The sequence below is a fragment of the Enhydra lutris genome, unplaced genomic scaffold (assembly GCF_002288905.1).
Source record: "Enhydra lutris kenyoni isolate GAN:26980312 unplaced genomic scaffold, ASM228890v2 scaffoldscaffold16, whole genome shotgun sequence".
Lineage (NCBI taxonomy): Eukaryota > Metazoa > Chordata > Mammalia > Carnivora > Mustelidae > Enhydra > Enhydra lutris.
In genome coordinates, this window is record NW_019154100.1 from 35371093 (window position 1) to 35395601 (window position 24509).

General features: G+C 43.1%; 1 protein-coding gene across 3 annotated transcripts in view; it reads right to left on the minus strand.

The window, feature by feature from the left end:
• LOC111147268 (engulfment and cell motility 1) overlaps positions 1 to 24509 on the minus strand; it is a 524081-nt gene that overhangs the window by 221194 nt on the left and 278378 nt on the right. For all 3 annotated transcript variants that reach the window (XM_022503209.1, XM_022503208.1, XM_022503207.1), the window contains one exon: positions 15221 to 15329. In XM_022503209.1, coding sequence (XP_022358917.1) covers positions 15221 to 15329 — 109 coding nt within the window. The remainder of the gene's footprint in view (positions 1 to 15220; positions 15330 to 24509) is intronic.

Sequence of the window (24509 nt, forward strand, 5' to 3'; positions counted from 1 at the left end):
CACTGATCAATTCTCAAATCCTCATGTACTTCCACAGCAGCAATTCCTACAGGCAATCTCTCCTTGACCTGTACTTGAACTTTCTCTTGATTTTCTTCTTACATCCCTAAAATTCCTCTCGCTGTTCCTCTTCTCTCCAACAAGCAACTTTTGGGGGATTTCATGGTTGAACCCTGGAGCCTCTTAGAAGCTGTCATCCAATCTCAGCTATAAACACTGTCTCCATGCTGATAATGCCCAAAGTTAAATCTCTGGCTCAGAATCATCCCCAGAACTCTAGTCATATATATATCCAACTACAAAACCAACATCTTCACTCCATGTCTAAAAGGCATCTCAAAATTAACATAACCCAAACAAAAGTGCTGGTCTCTTATGTTCTCCATCCATCTCAGTGACAAGTCCATGCTTCTGGCTGCCCATCCTCAACTCTTCCTTTTATTTCCCATCCAAATTCAATCTGTCAAGCAAATCCTTTTGGTTCTACCTTTAAAATATATCTGGTCTCACTGACATGAGGAATTTGAGAAAAAAGACAGAAGATCATAAGGGAAGGGAGGGAAAAATGAAATAAGACAAAACCAGAAAGGGAGACAAACCATAATAGACTCTTAATCTCTGGAAACAAACTGAGGGTTGCTAGAGTGGAGGGGGTTGGGAGGGATGCGGTTGCTGGGTGATGGACATTGGGGAGGGTATGTGCTATGGTGAGTGCTGTGAATTGTGTAAGACTGATGTATCACAGACCTGTACCCCTGAAATGGACAACACATTATATGTTAATTAAAAAAATAAAATAAATAAAAATTTAAAAAATTAAAAATAAATAAATAAAATATACCTGGACTCCAACCGCTTTTCAGTATCTCTACTGCCGACACCCTGGTTCCTATCGCTGTCACCTCTCGACTTGCTTACTGTCATGGAACGTATTATATTCCAATGTCCACAGATCACCCAAATGATTCTTTCAAATGGTAAGTTATATAATGTCACAGGTATGCTCAAACCATCACATGGCTTTTCTTTTCACAAAGAGTAAAAGCTAAATTTGTTACAGTGGCAGAATGTCTCCACTCTCCAGCCCCACCTTATCTCCTACTACTCCCCACCTGCTTCTCTCTGTTCCTGTCACTGGCCTCCTAGCTCTTCACTCCCAGGGCTGGACACTCCTGCCTCAGGGCCTTTATACTGCTATTCCCTCTTTGGGGAAAACTCTCGTCCCAATACCATCTCGGTTCCTATATTTGTGATAAACACAGTCTTTTCAGGGAGACAATGCCGTGCATCTTCCTTGTTCTGACTTTTCTGCATTGTACTTTTCACCATGCAGCATACTTCTTTCTTTATTGTCTGTTTTTTCTCCAAGTAAAATAAATATATGTAGCTTAAGGAAAGAGAAGGCATTCTGTTTTATTCACTGCTATGGCTCAAGTACTAAGGGGTTAACTAGGCGGATTTACTGGCCAAATGTTCATCCAGGTGCTCTTTGTAAAAGCAAAAATTCGTAAACAATGTAGCTATTTGTTGATAAAAGACCCATACTTTCATAAGATGGGCTACTATTTATATCTGTATCCACAATATGGCAATATGCATATGAAATGAAAAACTATTAAACTATTGAAAGTTTGAATAACTGCAAATTAGTAAATTTACTGGAAAGAAAGAGGTAACACATTTAATGCATTAAGTGAAAAGAATCAGGTGACAAAGGGCCAAGGATGGTATTAGCTCATTTTCAGAATAAAATGGAACAGGAAAAATTGTTACAGTATATGCATTAAGGTAAACTCCTAACCCAAAGCAGAAATATGTTAACCGATCACAACAGTCAACCTATGAGGTCTTAAATGTGAGGTTTTCCTCTGATTACATTAATGACACAGAGAAGAAGCAGGATTAGTTCTGACTTGGGCAAGCAGAGATGGGACATAAAGTGTGTGCTCTTTGGTAGGCTTCATCTGGGCTCTGGTACAAAGCAATTCCTCAAACTATTACCTAGCCAATAAAAGCCAAAGAACCATTAGAGCTGTGTTTCTCAGGGTGCGAATAGGTATGACTTGCAGAAATGTTAAACAGCCTTTGGATTTAGGCTTGTTTCTTCTTCCAAGTTTCAGGATTATTTAAACTCTCCTGTTTCCAAGTAAAAATGGGAGAGGCAGCTGCTTCAGCCAACAGCCGCGCCACACGACGGAGAGGCAAGAGCCACCAAACCCAGCCGAGAGAATCAAGGTGGGAAACGACAGTGTGAAATCAGCTAGGCAGGGGAGAATAAAGCCAGAGGAATGTTTTTTGCCATTTCCTTGATCTGTTCTGGCAAAATTAAGGTCTAATTCTTCTCAAAGAACTCTTTGTTGGCAATAAAGTTGATATTTCAAAGGAGGAAAAAATCAGAGTGGGAAAAGCACATTAGACTAAAATCTACACTCAGAAGGTGAGAGCAGTCATCTCTGTACGGCAGAAAACAAGTTCTCTTGGTCCATGCTGCCAGGTTGTCTCATCACCAGGAACCCGGCCTAACAAGGTCTTTGGGCATTTCTTTCACTTTCTGGCACAGAATCCAATTCCAACCTAGGTTATACACATCACTCAAGAACTGAGGATGGCCAAGTTTTAGTCAACTTATTTAGTGGTTAGAGTCCCTATACTGGGTATATAAGAAGGACTTAGCTCAACACAGCAGCATTGGAGCTTGTAGCTACTGGGGCAGTAATGGTTTTATACCAGAGGAGACTAAGGGACAACACAGGCGACTAGGCTGATCTACAACTGGTCCGAATGGAGATGGATCTAGAACCTGTGACCTCTAATGCCTGATCTAGTGCTGTCAGTACCCCATCAAGATAGCCATTTAACCATGATCCAAATTACCATGAAGGAAGTTCAACAGAGATTCCCAAATGTCGGAGAGAAGAGCCAGCTGCCTAGGAATGAACTGGCAAGTTTATTAAGTATACTGATTTCTGGGTTCCACGGCAGGAATTTCTATTTCCCAGAAGCTCCCCCAAATGAATCTGATGCACAGCCACATTCAGAAATCACTGGCCCAGGTTATACAAGATAGAAGAGCAAAGGAACCAGCAGATATCTATTAAAAAAAAAAAAAAAATGCAAGTCATTCTCCTGATTCTATGGAAAAAAAAAAAAAAAACCACAACATGAAATATGCAATTATAAGGCTCAAAATAGCTTCTTCAGGAAAAAAAAAAAATGATTCACACTTCTAAAGATGCTCAGGCCACAGCTGCAATCTGTTCTTGTGGCCAAACCTTTGGAGAGCCAAATTAAGGGAAGCCACGATGGGCTCGATTGCTGGGATCCAAAGATAGGTCCTGCTCCTTAGAGGCTGGGGGATGACCACCCTCCTGGACAGCACATAGGTAGCTGGGACTGACCTAAAAGAGGTGACAGCTGACTTTCGAGCCCACGGCAGCCAGCCTGGGAAACCCGGCTCCCTTCAGGTCCAAGCTGCTGGGCGCCCCTGCTTGAGCAAGAGGCGTCCCTGAAGGAGCAGTTCTCTGGCTTCTTTGCACCCACACTCTGGACTGGTTAAAGTCTGCCCCATCTCCCAGATCTAGGGGTGGGTAAGAGATAAGAAGCAAGCCAAGAGCTGTCTGGAATACAATAAATTAGGAAGTCACACAGCTGTGTGTTCTGAAACACAAGATTGAAAATAGATCATTTTTTCCTCTTTGGGGAACATACTGTAGTGTTGATATTTTCTGATTCAAATTTGGACTCAGTAGGCCTTCTCACTAAATTATCCTGAGGAGGAAGAGAAGGGGGAGGACTGAGGAGGCACCCTTTTGTAGAGCTCATTCTCACTTTATTAAGGGGAAAAAAAATGCTGCTTGAGAGGTTTTGGGGTAACACAGAAAGTTCATAAAAAATTTAGTGTCATCTGAAAAATATTATTGGAACTGACCCTTAAGCAAATATAAAGCTCCTGTATTCACGCAATAAATACTTATTAAGTGCACACTGTACGTAAGGCACTGGGCTACAGCGTAGGATGGAAGATGAATTCCCTCTCAGTCTCCTGCTCAAGGAGCTTACAGTCTGTGAGGAAGACAAGATATTTTAAAAAATGAAAGCAGTGGTTTACAGCATTGCGCAAGAGTGAAGAGTAAAGAGCACAAGCAAATCCCGCAACAGCTAACTATATCTAACTGCCTGTGTGACCTCGGTCTGTTTAACCTCTCTGAGGGCCCCAGGCCCCTCGTCTGTAAATGGAGATGGTGAAAGGGTTAACAGAGTATTGCCTCAGAGAATCGCCTGCTGTGTAGAAAGCATTTAATAAGTGGCAATGTTCACTGTCATTTTAAAAAATTAATTTTTTCTGCTTATCTTTAAATCAGCAAGTGTTTCGGTTGTAGTTTTTTATGAGAGAGAGAGTGCGTGTCCAGGAGTGGGGGGAGGGGCAGAAAGAGAGGGAGAGAGAGAATCTCAAGCAGGCTCCAGGCTCAGTGTCAATGGCAAGGCTTGATCTCACCAACCTGAGAGCATGACCTGAGGTGAAATCAAGAGTCAGATGCTTAACGGGCTGAGTGATCCAGGCGCCCCATAAATCAGCAAGTGGTGTCTGATTGAAATTAAAGTGCCCAGGGCCGGGAGATGCCACTAGCATCTACCTCCTAATCTACTCCAACCACCAGGAAAATCTCTCCATCCGAAGGCCCGGGGTGAAGGATGAAAGGCTGTACACGGCATCCTAGAGTGTTCTATCCTCTGCTGCTCTCCCAACCACTGGGGACTTCCCCAGGGGTGGGGGATGGGGGGGCACATTTGTGGGAAGTAAGTTAAAGGCCAAAGCTGCAAACATGTTTCTGGGTTTTGTGCTTGTTTGTGTTTTGTTTTATTCATGTAAGCTTTGATTTTCAAAACCTAACAGGATGCATTTTACCACTATTTCAGTGCAGTCTGGCATCCGGACTGTGGTTCTTTTCATTCCTCTCTCTCCGTGGTCTACTTTACTTTACCCTCGATTTGAATCTTTTGGCATTCCATTTCTACTTTCTAATTTGATGCTGCCTTTCCAAATTAATGTCCTACCGCTATGGCATCCTAGGACCTTGAAGCTCATGGCCTGGCACATCACAATGCTACAATAAACGCTGGGGAGGATGAGTAAAGTACCACTTCGGAAAAAAAGGCTGTGGGTCCAAACCCAGGGTACAGAACTAGGGAAAGATGGTTTTACATTTTACACTTTTTGGAGTGAGACTACTCACTTTAATACTAGAATGATGTAGCAGATGAGAAGTGAAAGTACCATTCATGCAAATGGCCTCTTTCATCTACTGGGATCCGGTTCCTTTTATGTCTTTTCTTTTTTTTTTTTTTTTTTACAATGTTTTAACTTCTATAAGAAGCTGAATGCCCTGAAATCCATAGTTCCTCATATATATAACCATGGATTTTAGGTCAGCCATACCCACAGTGCTATAGAAGAACAGAAGGCAAGGTGGGCACGAATTTCACCAGCACAAACCCCCCGACCTGCGATAGGTGCTATCAGGTGGCAGCAAGCCCCTCTCAGACTTCCGGGGGTGAGTATTCTAAGCCAGGTTCCCGGTGCTGCTCTGTGACAGTGCCTCACCTTGTAGCACCCGAAACCTTCCACCCCACAGCTCTCCTGGGAAGACTCTTGCTAGGCAGGGCTCTTGGCACCTTTTCCTCCAACAGATCACAGGCCAGAGCTGGATCCAATTTAAAACCAATTTATTTATTTCCTTACTTTTCTTCAGATGAGATCTAATTTTTTCCTGTCATAAAAAGTTTTCATATTTTAATAATACATGTGAATGTGCATCTGTGTGTGCATGGGTGTGTCTGGGTATAGAAAGAAAGAATGATAAAGCAAATACAGAAAATATTAACAGGATAGGTAAACCTGGGTGAAAGGTACATATGAATGTGTGCTTTGGACTTTCTTGCAAAAAAATGTTTTTAAAAAAAGGGAATATATTCTTAGGTCCATTCACTTTTCACTGTTCTCCTTATAAGTCCTTCCTTACCAACTGCCCCTCCTTATTTTCCAAATGAACCCCACAATCCCTCTGTGGGGTTTCCATCTCAGTTTCTGTTGGTAGTCTGGGATGATACATGGGCCAGTATACTGATTTGGAGGAACTCATGTCTTTATTCCAATATTAATGTTTTCCTTCCAGGAATACAACATTCACTCTTTATTTAAAACTTGTGTATCTTTGTGAAGCCTTGCAGATTTCTTCACATCGAAATCTGGGATGTTTTCCATTAGGATTCATCTGAAGCTGTACATTTATCTGGACACTAAAAAGAATCTTTTCTTCCATTTTATAATTAACTAAATATTGCTGACATGCGGAATGGCAAACAATTTTCTGTTACCCACTATGTAGCTACTCTCCTGAACTATATGAATTCTAACAGCTTTTCTTTCACTCCTCCAGGAATTTCTAGAGAGATAGTTTTATTGTCTATAATCTAAAATATTTTGTTTCTATCAGTGAACTATACCTCTATTTGTTGCTCTCTTCCAGATCAAGGAGAAATAATATTGGTGAATATTAGCATTCGACAGCACCCGACTTTTAGTTCCAGCATTTAATGGGAAAACTGTTTCGCTATCACCATTTTAAATATAGTGCTGGCTGTATTTACAGAAGCTTTAAAAAATTAATGTTAAGAACATGTCTATTCCATCATCATTAACAAATATTAAGTGCTATCAAATACTATTTTAGCCTTAACCGAAACTAGCATTTGGATTTACACATTGAGCTTCCTCATGTGAGATGTGCACTCATCTGTCTTCCATTACTGAGCCCCTCTTGCTTCCCTGGGACAAATCTTTGAGCCAAATTCACGTCTACCACTAGTAAATATGAAGGCCTTTAAAACATGCACTTTGGGGGCACCTGGGTGGCTCAGTGGGTTAAAGCTTCTGCCTTCGGCTTAGGTCATGATCCCAGAGTCCTGGGATCGAGCCCCGCATCCAGCTCTCTGCTCAGCAGGGAATCTGCTTCCTGCCCCCCTCTTTCTGCCTGCCTCTCTGCCTACTTGTGATCTCTGTCTGTCAAATAAATAAATAAATAAAATGCACTTTGCAAACCTTCATAATCCATTTCAGTTATAATTTTTATTTGCCTTTGTTTTCACCACTTATTTATTTTAAAATTATCTCTATACTTTACAATAAACCACCTCAACTTCAAGGGAAACAGGACCAGGAACTAAAGAAAAAAAAAAAGTATTCTACAACAGGAGGAAGTATAATAAAAGAGGCAGAGAGAAAATGCTACAGGAATTCTGAGAAGGATGTCCTCCTCAGCAGGAACTCAGAGGAGGAATCAGAATGGTCACGTGATGTTTGAGATGAAGCTGGTGGAAAAGTAATTCTACACGGTGAGAGGGAAGACAAGTGGGCATCTGTGTTTTTTTCAACAGGTCTGTGTCTGTCTCTTCATGAGGTTCGGCAAACCTACCAGGCCCACCTCTCAATCTAGAACATCAGAGACAGGCTCATCTGTCAATCTGGAACCTCAAAGACAAAAGAAATGGATGCTGTTGCTTCCAGCTACATGTCTTCTCAGAAACGAGGTAACAAGGAGCAAGTGCTAAAAACTGCCTGTGATAAATATGAATTGTTTTCATCCACTTGTAAAGGAGATGTGCTTGAGATATTCTTTTAAATGGCTAAGTTTAATTTCTCTCAGCAATCACTTTCTATGGCGATAAGGATTACCTCGTGATTTCAGAAGGATCAACAAGTACTATCTTCTGAAACACCAGCCAATCACCACAGAACTTCAAATTCTTAAGTCACGGAGTTGACTTTGCTACAGGAATAGATACATCTCGGGGTCTCTAAATCTGTGTGAACTTTGGTTGTTATCTCCTTCACAAATAGGGCATTTTACAGTTAACAAAACACTTTAACCTATATTTCTTCATCTAATTCTGAGATGAGAATGCTCATGATGGTGGTGGTGGTGATGGGGAGGATGATGACGATATCCCCAGGTTACCAATGGGAGACTAAGGAGCAAGATGGCAAACTGTCTTGACAAAAGCCCTTACTTGTATCAGCTGTGCCAGTTATCAAGTGCTTCTGATTCTGAACGCAAGAACTGTACATTAGGTCCTCCTGCCTTGTGACACCATTATGAATCCTGATAACAGTTCTATAATTATCATAAACACTACACTCCATGGAGTTTTATACTCTCTCCTTTGACATTTTTAATTTGGGCCCAAAGTGGATACAACTTTCTCAATATAGGCTCAGACCACGAACATTTTAAAAAGTAATTGATTAATTATTAAATAATTAATTTTGTTTTTACGTTAAACTTAACGTTGAAGTATAATATGAAAATAGACATCAAAAACGAAGATTCAAGACTGAGACGAGATCTGACAGGCTTCAACTTTCCATGGAGCAGGGGTATAAGCTGTTATTAAAGGAGGGGTGGGGAGGGCCCTAAAGAGGCTTAATTGTTCAATCTACCTTTCTTGAGTTTTCTGTAGCCAGAATGTTCTAAGAGTGAAAGTGATGGATGGTACTTCTCGAAGTACGAAAACGCCAATGTCCCAGAGTTAAGTGTCTATTCTAACTGCTGCTCTACTCCAAAGAGTTCTTTCAGATTGTTCATCTGTGTTATTTTTACTTGCTAAAGCAGAGGTGTCTGGGTGATGAATTATACAAGGTGCTTCACTCAGCACCACTGGTGTGTTATAATAAATATCACCACTGAAAGACAAAGTAAAGAAATGCTGAGTATTTTCATAGCGTGTGATGTAGATTTTATTCTTGTTTTTTCAAAACAAGGAAGTAGCTCTTAAGTTTTAATCTAATTATATATGGTCAACTAGGTGAAGATGGCAAAATTGTTTCAGGGAAATATGAAAACTTTAATTACAAATGTATGTCCATTCTGCCCTTCAAAATACACTTGAGAATAACCCACATACAAAAGCATAATTGAGGAAGTGAAAAATAGACATCGGCTAAAAGGAAAGTAAGGTAGTGAAGCCCTAGCATCTTAGTGATGAGAAATGAAATACATTATAATCAAAACTCAATTACCATTTTTCTGCAACCTCTGATATTGCTACATTAAAAAAAAAAATACTAACGCAGTCCCCAATTCCCAGTAAAGGCAAAATGACAGAGGGCTGTAATCGGACTTCAATTTGCTACAGTTTTCTGCTGCAGTAGGGAAATGCAGAAGAGAGTTTTCCAAGTAGAGGGAAAGAATTAAGGGCTACAAGTAACTATTTTCCCCATCTGAACAGAACCTCAATTTTCTTTAGCTACCTATCATCCTGTGGTCGTATGCTCAAGAAAGGCTGGTTCGGAGCACCTGGGTGGCTCAGTTGGTGAAGGCTGTGCCTTCAGCTCAGGTCATGATCTTGGGGTCCCAGGTTGGAGCCCGGCATTGGGCTCCCTTCTTAGGGGGAGTCTGCTTCTCCCTCTCACTCTGCTTCTCCCCCTGCTCATGTTCTCTCACTTGCTTGCTCTCTCTCTCAAATAAACAAAGAACGTCTTAAAAAAAAAAAAAAAAAAAGGAATTTTATTTCATGCCCAGCCTAAGGAATAGCTAATGTTGGTCCTATTCCCCTTACCAAAGACTCAGTTAGGCATAGGCACAAGCCATGGTGTTTGTCAATGAGACATTAGAGAAAGTTTGCTGAAGGAGTTTTGGAAACTTTTTTAGACATCTAAAAGAGACTTACTAGAATATACAGCTTCTTGTTCCTCTGGACCATGTGATGATGGCTGCCATATTGCTATCTGCCTGAGGACAAATTTTGTACATCAAGGATGGCAGAACCAAAAGGTAGAAAGAACTTGGATCCTTGATGATACTCCTGAACAGTTAAATTAATCAACTCTAGGACTTACTCAACTCTGCAGTTATGATATTCAATAAAGCTTCTTCCTACTTAGGCCATTTTGAGTTGGGATTTCTATTACTTGCAGCTGAAAGCTTCCGAACTGCTATCTTGGCGGGGCTGGGGCTGGAGTGAGGTCAGCTTGTCCCTGGTCCTGGCCCCATACATTATCACACTCACAAGTTCTTGTCATAACCAGAAGACATAATCTAATTCTAGAATTGTATGCCCAGGACTAGGGCATTTCTTATTAAAAATCCTCCTATTGATTCCCTTTGCTTGTAAAGTCCAAACTCCTCCGCGTGGCAAATCTTTATGATTTAACTCTTGCTTTTTCTGTCAGCATCTCTTCCATTTGTTTGCTCCCTTGAGCCATCTGCTTTAGCCACATGGAACCAGAATTCTCTGAACCTCCAAGTCTTTTCATTTACACCTCACTGCCTGGAATTTTTAACAGCGGCTACCCACCATATACATATCTGTGCTTACCTGGTTATTCTTTCCATCTCTTGAGTATCTCCTTTTCTGTGTCACACCTCCCAAGACTCTCCTTCCTTTAGTCTGTCCAACTTCCCATGAGCAGAAAGAACCAACCACTGCCTTCTAGTGATGACAATGTAACTTAAACATAATGTTCCAAATGACAATGCATTTTCTCATTATTTGTTTATGTGAAGGACTCTCCAGTCAGCATGTAGGCTGCTTGAGGACAGAGTGTGTGTTCTAAGTCCACATCACCAGAGATTAGATCCTGACTCATAGAGAACAGCCCTGTAGATACTGAATGAACGGGAGACAAAAAGAAATAACCTAGCTCCACTTGATATTGGAAGATAACTGCCTGAGGGGCTACACAACCAAAAGATAAGTAATTAACTTATCGTGTCAGAAATCAAGTTTTCCTTTTATCCTTCAACAACTTATTATGGATTTAGGGACAGGGCTGTAATAACACAAACAATAGTCATCACTCTTTAGCCCTAGTTAAGAGCCAGGGATCGGCCTAAGGACTTCACACTATAGTGAGTATCTTTGCATTTGTCTGTGATATGCCTCCCTTCTTCTGCCAGTGCACCACCTCCCACCTCCCGACACCCTGACCCACCACACACACCCCCCCAAATAAACCTCTTCTTCTGAAGTCTTGCTCTTCACTCTGCTTCAATTCTGTTCTTCTAACTGGGGTTTCCAATTGCACTACCCACGCCATGGGGATCTGTGACCACACCCAGGTCCATAAGGATTCTTCTTTGTGATCTTTAAAATTGAAACTGAGGAAAAACAAGCACCTTGCTCTCAAAAGTGCCTCATGGATGAAGCAGATTACAAGGAATAATTTTAGTCAGAATGGAAAGAGTGAAGAGACGAGCGTCATTGTTCCAGATCCTGGTTCCAGCTGTTACTTAAGTCAGAACGTTCTCCTGCCATCACTGAAGCCGTGGTCCACTTGTGGAAAGCAAAATGCTATCACTTGCAAAGAAACCATCTATCCTGCAACAGAAGCAGCGCCCATTATCTCACTGAACCCTCCCAACAACTATGTGCAACAGGGATTATCTTTATTTTAGAGATAAGGAACCAGAAGTTCAGAACAGACCGGAAACATGCCCAAGGCATCCAATTAGGTAGTTGATCTGTGATTCAAAGATGGGTCATTCCGGTGCCAACATGCAACCACTCCGCTTTTCTGCTTCTTCCTGAACACTGATTCGAGCTCAGTGACCCCAGACAACATCCAGTAAGTGTAAGTCTTCTCTTCCTTAATAAACATAGATGGTATTGATCCCAGGGGTGTAACAGGTTTCAATTAAATAACCTTGATAAAGCGCTCTAAGCATATAAATTATCAGATGCTGTTTTTTATGCCACACTATAAAACATTCGCCTCTTGCAGTGTTAATAATTGGGAAGCAGAAATTGAGTTCTTTTTAAGAAGTAGTCTTAAAAACACTGTGCATAACTATTTGGTATCAGTAATTTAATTGAATGTTAATATGCTTGCTTTGGACACCAAAAGATAACCGGTATTTCAGAAGTGGGTTTCCTCAAAAGACTATAAGTTAAAGCAAAAGACAAAGCATTTGTAGAAAATTGAATCTTTATACTTTTGTATATGTCCTTTTTCTCAGTTAGATTTTTAATTGGTATTTCTTTGATCTCCACACTTGCTTATAGATCTAGCACAACCATGATCTCAGGGGTCAATTATTGACATGAATCTGAGAAGAACCATGAACTTAGAAGCAGAAAAACAGACACAGTTAAACCAAAGGAAAATGGATTTGTATGTGAAGCCAATTTTCCTCAGAAGAAAAACAGATACTTCCCTCAACATCAGGGTGCACTCAGATTTGTTTTCCATATTAGTAACTTATTTAATATGGCAGTGGGCAAAAGGCAATCCATTAAAAAGCAATTTTCCTCTTACCACAGGGTGTTTTATCATTTGATGTCTAGCACTCAATCAGAATGTAGCAATCCTTTAATATTTTATGAGCAGAGAACAACTCATTTGGGCATGTAGACTCTAGAAACATGGAGTCCTCTGTAATCCTTGCAAAATGTCCAGAATGACCTTTGCAGTGCAAGCAATAGGCCAACCTGGAAACTCAAACTATCAAAACACTGGAAAAATTATGCCTCAGAATAGATAATGGGCATTTAAAATAAATATGCAATCACTAATAACTAATAGTAGAAGATATTAGTCCCAAATCATTCTTACACTTTCTCAAGTGCAAGCTTATTGGGGACAGGGACCGTATCTGATTGACCTTTGTATCTGCCATGCACATCATAATCTCTGGCACACTGTAAGTAATCAATAGATTTTTATTAAACAGATAAATACATATATCTGTCATCTTGGACAAAGGGAGCTTGCCATGAGTATGCCAGGCCCTAGGTGACCAAGGCCAACCTCACTGCAGAGATGAGCCTGACCAGGTACTAAATGATCTGTAGCAGAAGGCTGGAACGTTCTCTGCAGCAGAAGGTGAGATATGGAATAATATACAGTGCAAGCACAGCATATGGGGTACTCCCAGAGATCCCCAAAGTATTCCCACTCTTCATCTCAGCCCCTAGGAATGAGGTTCTGTCCTGTTCCTGGTTTCATACCAGGTTCTTAACAGTCTGAAAGGGTGGCTCTGCCCCTGCCAGGGGTCATTCCCTATTCTGCACCCACCCTCCCTCCTGCGAAGCACAGAGCTGCCACTCACCTGAGCAGCACTGTCTGCTCAGACTCCTGTCACCACAGTCTCCCCATCCCCCTGCCCACCAAATAGGGTCCCCTGACATGGATGAGAGTCTGAATCAGATCCACATTTGTCCTGCCCACACACAGCCTAGAACTTGGCCCTCTTTTCTGAGTTAGTCTCCCTAGGCTGAATATGATCTGTTCCCTGGGTCCTTATCTGTGACCAAGCCAAAATGAACACAGGTCCTCCAATCATCACCCCAAATACTACCAATCTACCTCTGGGGGAAATGTGGAGGTGTAGGAGCACGGCGAAGTCTGTGAGTACATGACCCAAGGACACGAAGGTCCTACATGGCAGAGACAGAACCCAGCTGCCCTTTAGTCCCAGCATCCTCCCTGGGCTCCTCCATCTCTGTTCTGTGTTAACCTGTAGCATGCTAGATACATGTCGGCTGGGCAAAGGAAAAGAGCAGAGGCTGGGTATAATGGTGAAGCATGAAAGAATCCACCTCCTGCTGCCATCAAGATGAAAACTGATAGCCCAAAGTAGGCCACAGGGAAGGGGGCAACATGGGGAAAAACAAAAACAAAAAACAAAAAACAAAACAAAACAAAACAAAACAAAAAAACAAAGACAGGACAAGCCCCAACCAGGTAGAGCATGACCGCTGTCCAGCTTCTGAACACTTTAGGTGCCCTTGTAACACTTCTCAGCAAGTGACTTCCTGTAGCTCCCCCCATAAAATCAACCCAAACACAAAACAGTCATAGTAATCAGACTGAGGAATTCGGTAGGATCTGCCTGATTCAGGACTTTAATCCTTCAACCGAATAAACAGTAAGCTTGGGGGCAGGCATAAATCTCAACAAGTTAGTCTGATGGAGAGCAGGAGGGGGACAGGGTCAAGGATCCAGGTAAACGGAGACGTTAATCTCGGTGATCCCTGAACCAGAGCGGACTGACACAGACCTCTCTCAGATCAAGCTGCTACTCTTTCCATGCCAAGATGCCCTAATTTGGGCTCCCAAGGAATGAACTTCCGTGGCAGTTCCATGTCGGCTTATCTTCTTCTCCCCATCCACCCACCCTGGAGGAGGGTAACAGTTGGCTGTGCTTGGACAAACAGACTCAAATTCTTAGCGTTTCCTTAGAGCATTCTCCATTTCCTTGTTTACCTGAGCAGCACCTGGAGTCAGCTCTTACAATGTAGGTGAAGCACGACCCCCTTTCCAATAATCATCGGACTCCTTTCCATTTATCATTTCATCTCAAGCAGGTAACTGAATATCTATGCCTTCACCACATTATCATACACCCAACATCTCTCACCCAATGTCTTTCTCCAGCGCCCAAGTGATTAAGCCTACAAGGGAAGATGTGTATATGCGTCAGCTTTGGAGATGTTGGAGGGGAGGGAAGTCAGCCACTTTAAAAGTCAGCAGTTCGGTGCTCACAATGACTGCAGGCCAGGTTAAACCCGACGCATCCCAACAGGTTCAACCCAAATTCTACCAATGAACAAAAGGCAGGAATATCATTATGCCCTCTTTTTTTTCCAGGGGTCCCCTCCTAAATTTTGTAATAAAAGTAAGAAACAGAGCAATAAGCTTATCTTTGACCACATTTCTCATGATCAACTACCCATTTTCTTCTATAATTCCTTCTTGCTTAGAGAAAGCATTCTAAGCAAGTGAGATCCTGGGAGCAAGAGGATCTTATTAAGGTATTCAATTTCTCTTTGTAGAGAAAAATGGTTTCAAAAGAAAGAAGAGAAAATGATCCTCTGATAGGTTAAAAAATGGGAATTTTTAAAAAGCAGCCATAGATCTCTTTCCTTAACAGATTACTAAGCACAGGGCTGTTTTAACATATTCTCATGTTTATAATATCGGAAATTTAGTCATATTACCTGCCAATTTCCCCATTCTTGTAGATTTTAAGAACGGTTATTCCCAGAACAGATATGCAGAAATATACACACGGAAACCTGAGCCAAAGAATGCTGGGTCCACGGGGATGCCCAGGCATAGCTCGCCAGCCCCTCGGGAATTCTTCGTGTAGGTCCAGGCACAGCCCCGGAAGTGGGGTGCCTGCCAAGCATCAGGCCCATGCGGGAACCAGGTGTTACTTACGCAGCTCGCCCACTTTCAGGATCTCACACAACATCCTGGTCAGCTCTATACTACTGCGGCCAAACGGACACTCATGCTTGTCTTCCCGGCTACTGTTCTCAAGCACGATCTGCAAGAGGAAAGAACAAACAGGTCAGAAAGGGAAATCAGTTTGTGGAACATGTCAAAAATGTTGAATCCGTGGTAACAGAGAAACAGAGCCACTTCAGATTACCAGACTAAGGCTTGGGGCCAAAACAAAATTGTACTCCACTCATATTCTCAGTATACAGCGCCTAAAACTCTCACGTTTTCCAAATCTCCTAAAACTCTCCACCCTCTAAGAGGATATTTTGCTCATTGGTTTACACTTACACAGAAGTGCCTATGGATGGAGAGTTTTTCAAAACAGGACAAAAAAGACCATTTACTGAAGTGGTAAGACTGCTCTCTTTCCCCCAGTCACAACTTCCCTTTCCTGGGGGGGGGGGGGTAGCAGCTCTTCTGCACCCTCAACTCCCACATTTTTTGTCATGTATCTCCCACAGAGTTTCTATGTTCTTACAAGATCTCACCCCTGGCATTAGTTTGAAACTTTTGTTTGTCTGAAAAAGAGAGAGAGAGAGAAAGACAGAGTGAGTGAGTGGGGTGTGAGGGGCAGAGGGAGGAAGGATCTTAAGCAGGCTCCATGCCCAGCTCAGAGCCCAACACAGGGCTCACTATCACCACCCTGAGATCATGATCTGAGCCAAAATCAAGAGTCGGACACTTAAGTGACTGAGCCACCCAGGGCCCCCAACCCTCCATGTTAGCTAACTGAGCATGCCTAAGGGACACGTGACACAAAGAGAACCAATCAGAGTTCCTCCCTGAGACTTATCCTACAAAAAGGGAAAATAAAATGGCCCAACTGTGCTGACAGTACCCAAGAGCTATGAGTGCAGGAGCTATCTGAATGCGAGCTTGCAATTAAAAAAAAAAAAAAATCAAAGAAAAGCAAGCCCACACGCAAAGGAAAGCAGAGAGGAGAGGCAGTGGGAGCCTTGACAGCATTTGAGGGGCTGGTCCCACTTGTTCCTAGAGCAAAGCTCTTACTTGCTCAACCCTTCCCCCCGAAAACTGTTCGGCTGTTCCGATAACTTCTCCTCTACCCTTAAGATAGTTTGAGATTTTCCCACCACAATTAAGAGAGCCATTGTACACATGGATTAAACAAAAGTAAAACAATAAAACTCTGTTTTAAAGACACTGAACTTCAAAATCAGATGGCGACAAAAGGAAAAACCAGCTTCCACTGAGGAAGACAGATGTAACCATAGATAATTACAGTTTATCACAAGTCCTATGAAAAAGAAATTTAACTTGCTGAGGTGCTAAAGGGCAAGGGGGAAGGCCTGGGGAGGAGAGTTTTGATAACCAAGTGACTGCTGGAAATCGAGGATGCAAAAGAGAGTGCCAGGTCAAGGTCCAGGAGGAAGAAGGTTCCAGGTGTAGGGATCAAGGACAGTGCCCAGTCTATAACGCAAAGGAGCCTGGGGTGGTGCAGGGCAGCACTTGGGGCTCCAAGAGCCTGAAGGGGAGAGCAGAGGTGAGCCAGAGCCCCTGCCCCAGGACTGCGTGGGTTATCATTCTAAGACTTGAGACGCTAACCATGAGGTTTAGGCAGGCAAGTGACATGAATGACACAGCCTGATTTGTTTTGAAAAGATCTATGAGTACAGAGAACAGAGAACAGGGAGGAAGAAAGAAAGGAGGGCCTGGGCAGCATCCCTGGCAGAGATGAGGGCGGCTCAGAGCAGGCCTGCCTGGGGCATCTAGTGTGTGGTCACAGAAAGGTAAGACATAGAGGCAGACAAGGAATGATGAGGACAAGGGGGGGAAGGCTTTTAGAAAAGTGAGAGAAAAGAAAGAATACTTGGAAGGAGAGAAGAAAAGGGGGAAGAAGGAAAACTACACGAAAGTGCTATCTTATTGATATGGACAGGGTTCCCAACAGCATGGTGGTGTGAGGGAGCTGAATATCATCTGCATTGCTTAAAACCAAAGGAGGAGGATTCTAACAAAAATGTGCTCCAGCCATTTTCCGCACAAACAGTGTAACACACGTATATACATATGTTACTATATGCACTCACAGTACCCCAGGAACACATTAACTGTTTGGGGCTATTTCTGCCAGCACTGCATTAACACCGAGGCACAATCACAGCACAGTTTGCTCATTCAATCTCCTCTTCCACTTCCGCCATGAGCAGTTTTCACAGCCGTCCTCATTACCACTTTACCCCCTCATCATGGTCCAAGAAGTTGATGAACCATCCCGTTTTGTAAGACTTTTCAACCGTGTGGAACATATGCTCACATAAATAATTATGTCTTGAATATCACCAGGAACATAACCGTATTGTCCTTGGGATTTACGATAAAAAAATTCTTCCTTGCGGTCTTTTTATGGAACACATGTTATGAGTGGATTGTTTTTTCTCTGAGAAAGCTGAATGTAAACTCCAACTAAATCCCTTCTCCAGCCGAGCGAGGAAGGACCAGTGCTAGAGGCTTTGAAAGGCTTGTTTCCTCTTCACTGTCTCTTCCGGGCAAGCTGCCTGAGCACAAAGACTCATGAGGTTGAGCCTGAACCACCCTCTTCCTTCTAGGGGAATTCTTCCTCGTTCTAACCAGGAATTCCAGTTCAGGAAAGCAGGAGGGGAGAACAACTCCATTCCCACCAATCAGGGAATCTTTCCCTTTTAAAAATGTTGTATCTGGAACAGCCACCCCATATATCAAGGTGCAAATCCAAATCTCCTGATGGCGGGGGAATGAATGGAAACAACGGAGCAAGAAGAAGACTGAACATAAAGAGAAGACAGAAGACAGGTAGCTTTCAGCCAGCTCCCAACTCCCACTGAGGACATTCCCCTGCATTTCACATTAACATTCTATTAACATTTCATGAGCACATCAATATTTAATGAGGATGTGATCTGCATACACCATAGATAGAATTACTGCAGCCAATAAACGTTCCGGAAACATTTCCAAGGCACTGTTTATTAGCAGGCACTAAATTAAGGAGTAATTTAAGTAATCAATATGTAAATCAGCTCTGAGAAGCCCTTCTCTTTACTCTTTAACGTACCATCTACCTTACCATATTTACCCTCCTAAAGAAAAACAAACCCTCCTTCTTGAGCGGTGTCTTTAAACAAGGCGGACACAAGTCTTTAAAGTTACCTGTGTGGATTTTAAGGTCTACATTCCTGCAAAAGAGACTATGATTATGAACCTTACTAATAAGGTATTACTAGAGTGAGAGAGAATTCTTAAACGAGATGGTAGCTTTTTTGCTTTAAAATTAACACGCTGATCTATCTGTAGTCAATTTCAACATTCTGGTATTAACCATGTTCACGGGCGGCATTTTGAAAAGTTTCGTGTGAAAATATCAAGGCATATTTTCCCATCTTCATTTTTTCCTCACTCTTTAGTTTTAAGAACAAACATACTTGAACAGAAACCATTGATGGATGAAGCACAAAAACCCGCTTTTATCACTCATCTTAGAATATGCCATACCCCAGAAGAAGTTATAACTGGCTGCATGTCTTATGAAATAAAACACTGGATACTGGTGCCATATTAAGTACAAAATCTGTTTTAAATACTCTCTGGTTTGCAGGGTATATTTATATAACTTCTATTAACTGATCCCCAACAAAGTCCAAATGATTGATAAGTCAGGCATTACTATTATTCTCTTTAAAATGTGGGCACAAGAGGAAGAGTAGACTTACTTGTATCACACATAGACCTAGCCTAGGTCATTCATGGAATTTCGTTGTTATGTCCTCAATTTCCAAATCTCTTCCTGTGAAGATGTCCTTCCCATACCATATTGTCATAAAATTCAATGGATTTCATGACTAAAGAAGCTAAGGAACTTTGATCAATTTCTTCTATCTCATTGAAGTGGGTCTATAAATCCCAGTTCCTCCTAGACAAAAGTACAAGGTTCTCTCTTATCTCATTCATCCCATGAAGATCAGTAACAATTGCTCAAGGTAAGTGACCCAACACTGCATGGGGTAGCCCACAGGGTGTCCCTCCCTAAATTCTGAGTACCCCTCTGAGTGCTCTGCATTTCTTCTTCTCCACCGGTTCAGATGACCAACCTATTTGGCTTGGATGTTGATAGGCCAACTACAAGGCCAGCTACACGCTGGCACTCAACCCTTCTCTGACTCCTGGGGCCACCCTTGGCCTCAGCCTCAGCTTCACATGCCTGACTTCTTCAGCTGCTTGTCCCTGACACGTGTTCCTCCGCATTCTGTTGAGCTCTCCTCTTCCAGGGCAAGCCCAATCCATTCTGTCTTCCCCGTGGCCAGCCCTGGGCTGAGAGCCTCGAGAGCCTCTTCCACTGCCTCTCACCCAGGAAGCCTTCCTTCACATGCTGCTTTGACTCTCAGAGTCAGATCAAGCCTAGAGGTCTCCTCACAGGCCACCAAAGACATTGTGTGAACTTCTACTGTGTTCTCTCCAAAGAGAAGGAACCGTCCGTCTTGCTCCACTTCCGAGCATAGCTCAGCATAGCTGCTAGGACAAGCATCGAACTGAGAGCGCCTGGGCAAAACTAGTTTCACATGCACAAAGCACCCCACCTCTTTGTGAGCTACACAGAAGTTTCAGAGCTAGGACCGTGGTGCAAATTCAATCAGAAAACAAAGGCAAAATGCCTAAACCAGACTTGACCTACTTGGGGTTTATGATCTCTTCACCGCCCTCCCTCTTCCTATTCCTGTGTGACCCCGAGGCCGACATCCTCACAAGGCTTTCACCAGCAACTAAACCAAAATCGTGACTGCAGGGACACTGGCCCTCTGGGGGCCATTGGTAAGTAAGCCAGAGGCTCTCACATTGTTTCAGCAGGAGAACCACATAAATAAAGAAGTGTCCTCACTTGCCTACACCAAAACTGCAGACAGGAAGCCCCTGTGCTCATGTTCAAGTGGGAGTCTTCCCGGGAATACACGTTGGTCCAAGTGCAGGAATGAGCAAGGAGCCTGAAGAACCAGTCACGGTCCGCCGATGTGGGCAACAAGTCCCAATACGAAACCGTTACGGCCACCACGGGACACTTGTCCTCAGAGTCCTGTAAACCTTACAGGTCTGTTAAAACCTGTTTCCTGACCCACCAGAGGAAACGCCAATCTTCTCCTATAGTAAACCAAATAAACTAACAAACAAACAAAACCTTCCGTGAGGTTCCCTCTGCAACACAGAAATAACTTGTATTATACCAGGATCCCGAACACCCCAAAAGGAAGCGTTAGCCCTTAGATCACATCGCCAAGACCAAGAACTCTCCTGAGGTCAAAGTGTAAGCCCAGCTTGGGGTCCTCTCCCAGCAGCTTGGGGGCCACGAGGGAACATTTCTCCTCTGTTCACCCTTGGTACTAATGGGACCAAGTGCTAATGGTGATTGGTCCCAGAAAGCCGGGGAGAAGCACTAGAAAGTACATTGAGTGGCCTCAAGGGACTTGCTCAAGAGCTTAATTGTGATCATGAATTTTGAGCAAGTCCATAAAATCAAACAAACACGCCAAAGCCTAATAAGATGATTTCAAATGGGCAGAGAACAAGGAACATTACAATCCTAGAAACTATGCCAAGCAGGAAAACGAACCAGAGCAATCAGAATCCCAGCTGCTCAGCCACCTGATCCACTGTCGCCATTCTACAGCTAAGGGAAGCGAGGCCCCAGAGGGAGGGAACCTAAAGGAGACATCTTTAAAGGTGCAGACAAGAGGGCGGAGAAACTCAAACAACAGCTGCCATTCACCCAGAGCACTGGCTTCCCAGGCCTCGTTCCAAGCACTTTTACGGATTGTCTCATTTAAGGGACACGTCGTACTGCGTGACAGAAATACTGTACCATCCCACTTGACAGATGGACAAACTGAGGCAAATTTGCCCGAGGTCACACAGCACGGAAAGAAACCCCACAGAGGAACTTCGGTGACCTGACACGAAAGCACGCAGTCCTGCTTACCGATTCTCACGGCGACACACTCTACCTGTTCCTACTGAGAACGGGGATGGTGAAATAGTAGCAAAGTTTTGATCAGGGGAATCCTCACCACGGTAACAGAGGAGCAGACAGCACTGCAGCTCCACACAGAAATGATTTTCCTGGATCACCTTCTAACAGAGGTGGTGACTTGATGCACATTCCTTAACCTTAATCTCAGTTTTCTCCTATAAAAATGGGGACAGGAACACCTACCCACGAGGGGTGTACAGATGAATGAAAAAAAAAAAAAAAAGTGGAGGTAAAGACCTCTCAGTGCCTGAGACTTCTTCAGTGATGGAGATGATCGATCCGCTATTGCTATAAATAATTACATGAGCTCGTGCCAGGGTATTATTCTTTGCTTTACTGAAATATTCTTATAATTCTAGGGCAAAGCTGTTGAAGAAAAAAAAAAAACCACAACAGCAAACAAAACAAAACTGTTACAGAGATTATTAATCTTGCTTTTTGGTAAAAGGAGTCGGGTGGAATTAATATTATTTCTGACTTAGACGGATTTCCTAAGGTTCTTTCAGCCTCTCTTTGGAACAGTGGTTCTCAAACTTGAGTAGGCATCTGAACCGCGGGAAGGCTTGCCAGACGCAGACCGGGGGGCTGCTCCCTCGGAGCTGGATCCAGCAGGTCTGAGGTGGAATTGAACAAAATATGCAGGTAAGCATACCAAACCATAGATCCCTCTGAAACACTGGAGGGACTGAGGGAATGTGTGTCACAAAGCATTACAAAGAACATTTCTAAAATTATTTTTAGCAGCATACTCTTAAAAAAAGAAAAAGCCTCCATCTATGCATCTTCCAATTGCATATACAGAAGTTGGGGGAAGAAGAAATAAATCTGATAATAAAGCGATCCATGGCACGTCCCGGGCTGAAGGGCAGGCCTCAAGGCCGTTGGACAAGGCCAATGATGCCAAGCAGCTGCAGTGGAATGACTGAGTCAAGAGTGTGACTAGGATGCAGAACCCCCAGGGCAGAGTGTGCAAAAACTTCAAGAGCTCTTGCCAAGGGCAAAAGAACAATGCATCCCAGGAAAAGGAGAAAAAGAATGTATAAGAGGTCAGATTAGCGAAGAGAACAAAGTAGAAAGCACACACCGGGAACCGAGATAAATAACAATCTGGACAAATGAGAAGAATGGTATAAAACCCAGCTAATGAGGTGAAATCCTTCCAGAATAAAATTAGGCAATTGCACATACAGAGGCATAATAAAAGCCATAAATATAAAATGGCAAGGAATTGACTGGGTAATGGTGTAGTAATTAAAGCCTGGAGGTTCATAATAGATCTCAAATTGAACATTAATCAACCAAAAAGAAGCGCTGCCCACACTTTGATATAGTGAAACCGACCCAGGACATGTGAGACACACCAAGCACTCATAGCCACGCTTGGCTGGGGGAGTCCTCCCGCCCAGTATGGAGCTGGGTGGCACCAGGAGGGAAAGAGTCAGCAAGAACAGGGATGACATAAGTTTACGCCCGCATAGGGACCCTGGCATCACTGAAGGAAGCTGAGATATCAGCTCTGCGGACTCTTCCAAAGGCCAGCAGATAGCCGGAGCAATGTCCCTGCGGGTGCCTGCATCACAGAAACCGAACTAGAAGACCTCCTCTCAGGCCAGGACATGTGCTCCTGGGCCAGGGATGGCACATGCGTGGCAGGCACCTGCAGGCATTGCTGCTTGCTTGCAGAGGGAACATCTTGCTTATTGAAAGCAGTGGTTCTCTAACTGAGTGTATGCTAGAATCATCTGGAAGCTTATTAAAACCATAGATTGCTGGTTCCCAGATACCATGGATGCTGTTAGTCAGGGACTACAATTTACAAACCACAGATTTAAAGTTATGCCACGTCTATGCTCTCATTTTCCATCAACAGCAAACCTCCTGTTTTTAAAGACGTGAAAAGCAAGAAGAGTAGGTAAAGGAGAAATAAATCTGATTGCTCTGATTTTTTTTTCTGTGACAAATGAAAACGTCATTAATGAGTTAAAATCCATACAGGATGCAGATTGGTCATTGCCTGGGGCTGGTGAGGGTTGGGGGAGAAATGGGGAGTGATTGCCTAATAGATAAGGGGTTTCCTTTTGGGATGATGCTAATTAATGTCTCGCAACCACACAGAGGTAGTGTTTGCACACAACATGCGAAAGTACTAAACGTCCCTGAATAATTCACTTCGAAATGGTTTATTTGGTGTGACGTGAGTATCACCTCAATTGAATAAAGAGTGAATACAGATGGACTGAGGACCAAGAACAAACTCTCAAGTGTCTAACTCACTGGGTCCCCACAAGCCATCAAGCAGGAACACTTGCTCCAGATGGGGAAACCATGCCTTGGAGCTTGAGTCATGTGTCTGCTGTCTAACAATCGCGCGTGATGCGCCGGCATCCAGAGTCTACGGGCAGGACTCACAGCTTCTATGCTGTGGTTTGAACTGCTTCTTGGGTAGCATCAGTGGCTTCTATTTCTAAGCTGGGACTTAGAACTGACCAGACAGAGGCACCAGAGGTTCAGGAGTGGCCTAGAGTAACAGTCCTGTAGGGCACCCAAGTATGGCCAGCCACATGGGGCCCATGAGGGGAGTAAAGTATGAAGTCCTTATGAAGCCCTCAGTATCTACCAATGGGGAACAAGCAGCTCCCTGCACACTGCTTACCTGCAAATCACATACACTTCTGGGCATTTATGTGTGAAAACTCACACTTATATTATTTTGTAGACACACACTACTCAGGTCTGCTCAAACTTTAAAGCACTGCTTGGATCTCATGAAGATCTCATTAAAATACAGATTCTGATCCAACAGACTGAGGTCAGCCTGAGATCCTGCATTTCTAACCAGCTCCCAAGGGATGCTGATACTGCAGGACCAAGAGCCACATTTTGAAAAGCAAGGCACTGGGCTTCCCAAATTTGGCATACGAATTCTAGTCCCCACTGTTTGTTTGATTCATTCATGCATTCACTCATTCACTCATTCATTCATCCAACAATTATTTCTCTTTTTTCAACAAGTATATCTTTAAGTATTGGTTATTGCTAAGGAACTTGCTAACTGCTAAAAATACACCTATGGACAATATAACATTTTTCAGGGCTCATGATCTATGTGGAAGGCACAAGGGAATAGGATTTGGAGGGTGGACAGGCTTTCATTTGCTATGTCCCTCTATCATCTACTTCTAGATTGTCGGCATTTTTTACAAGGAAGTA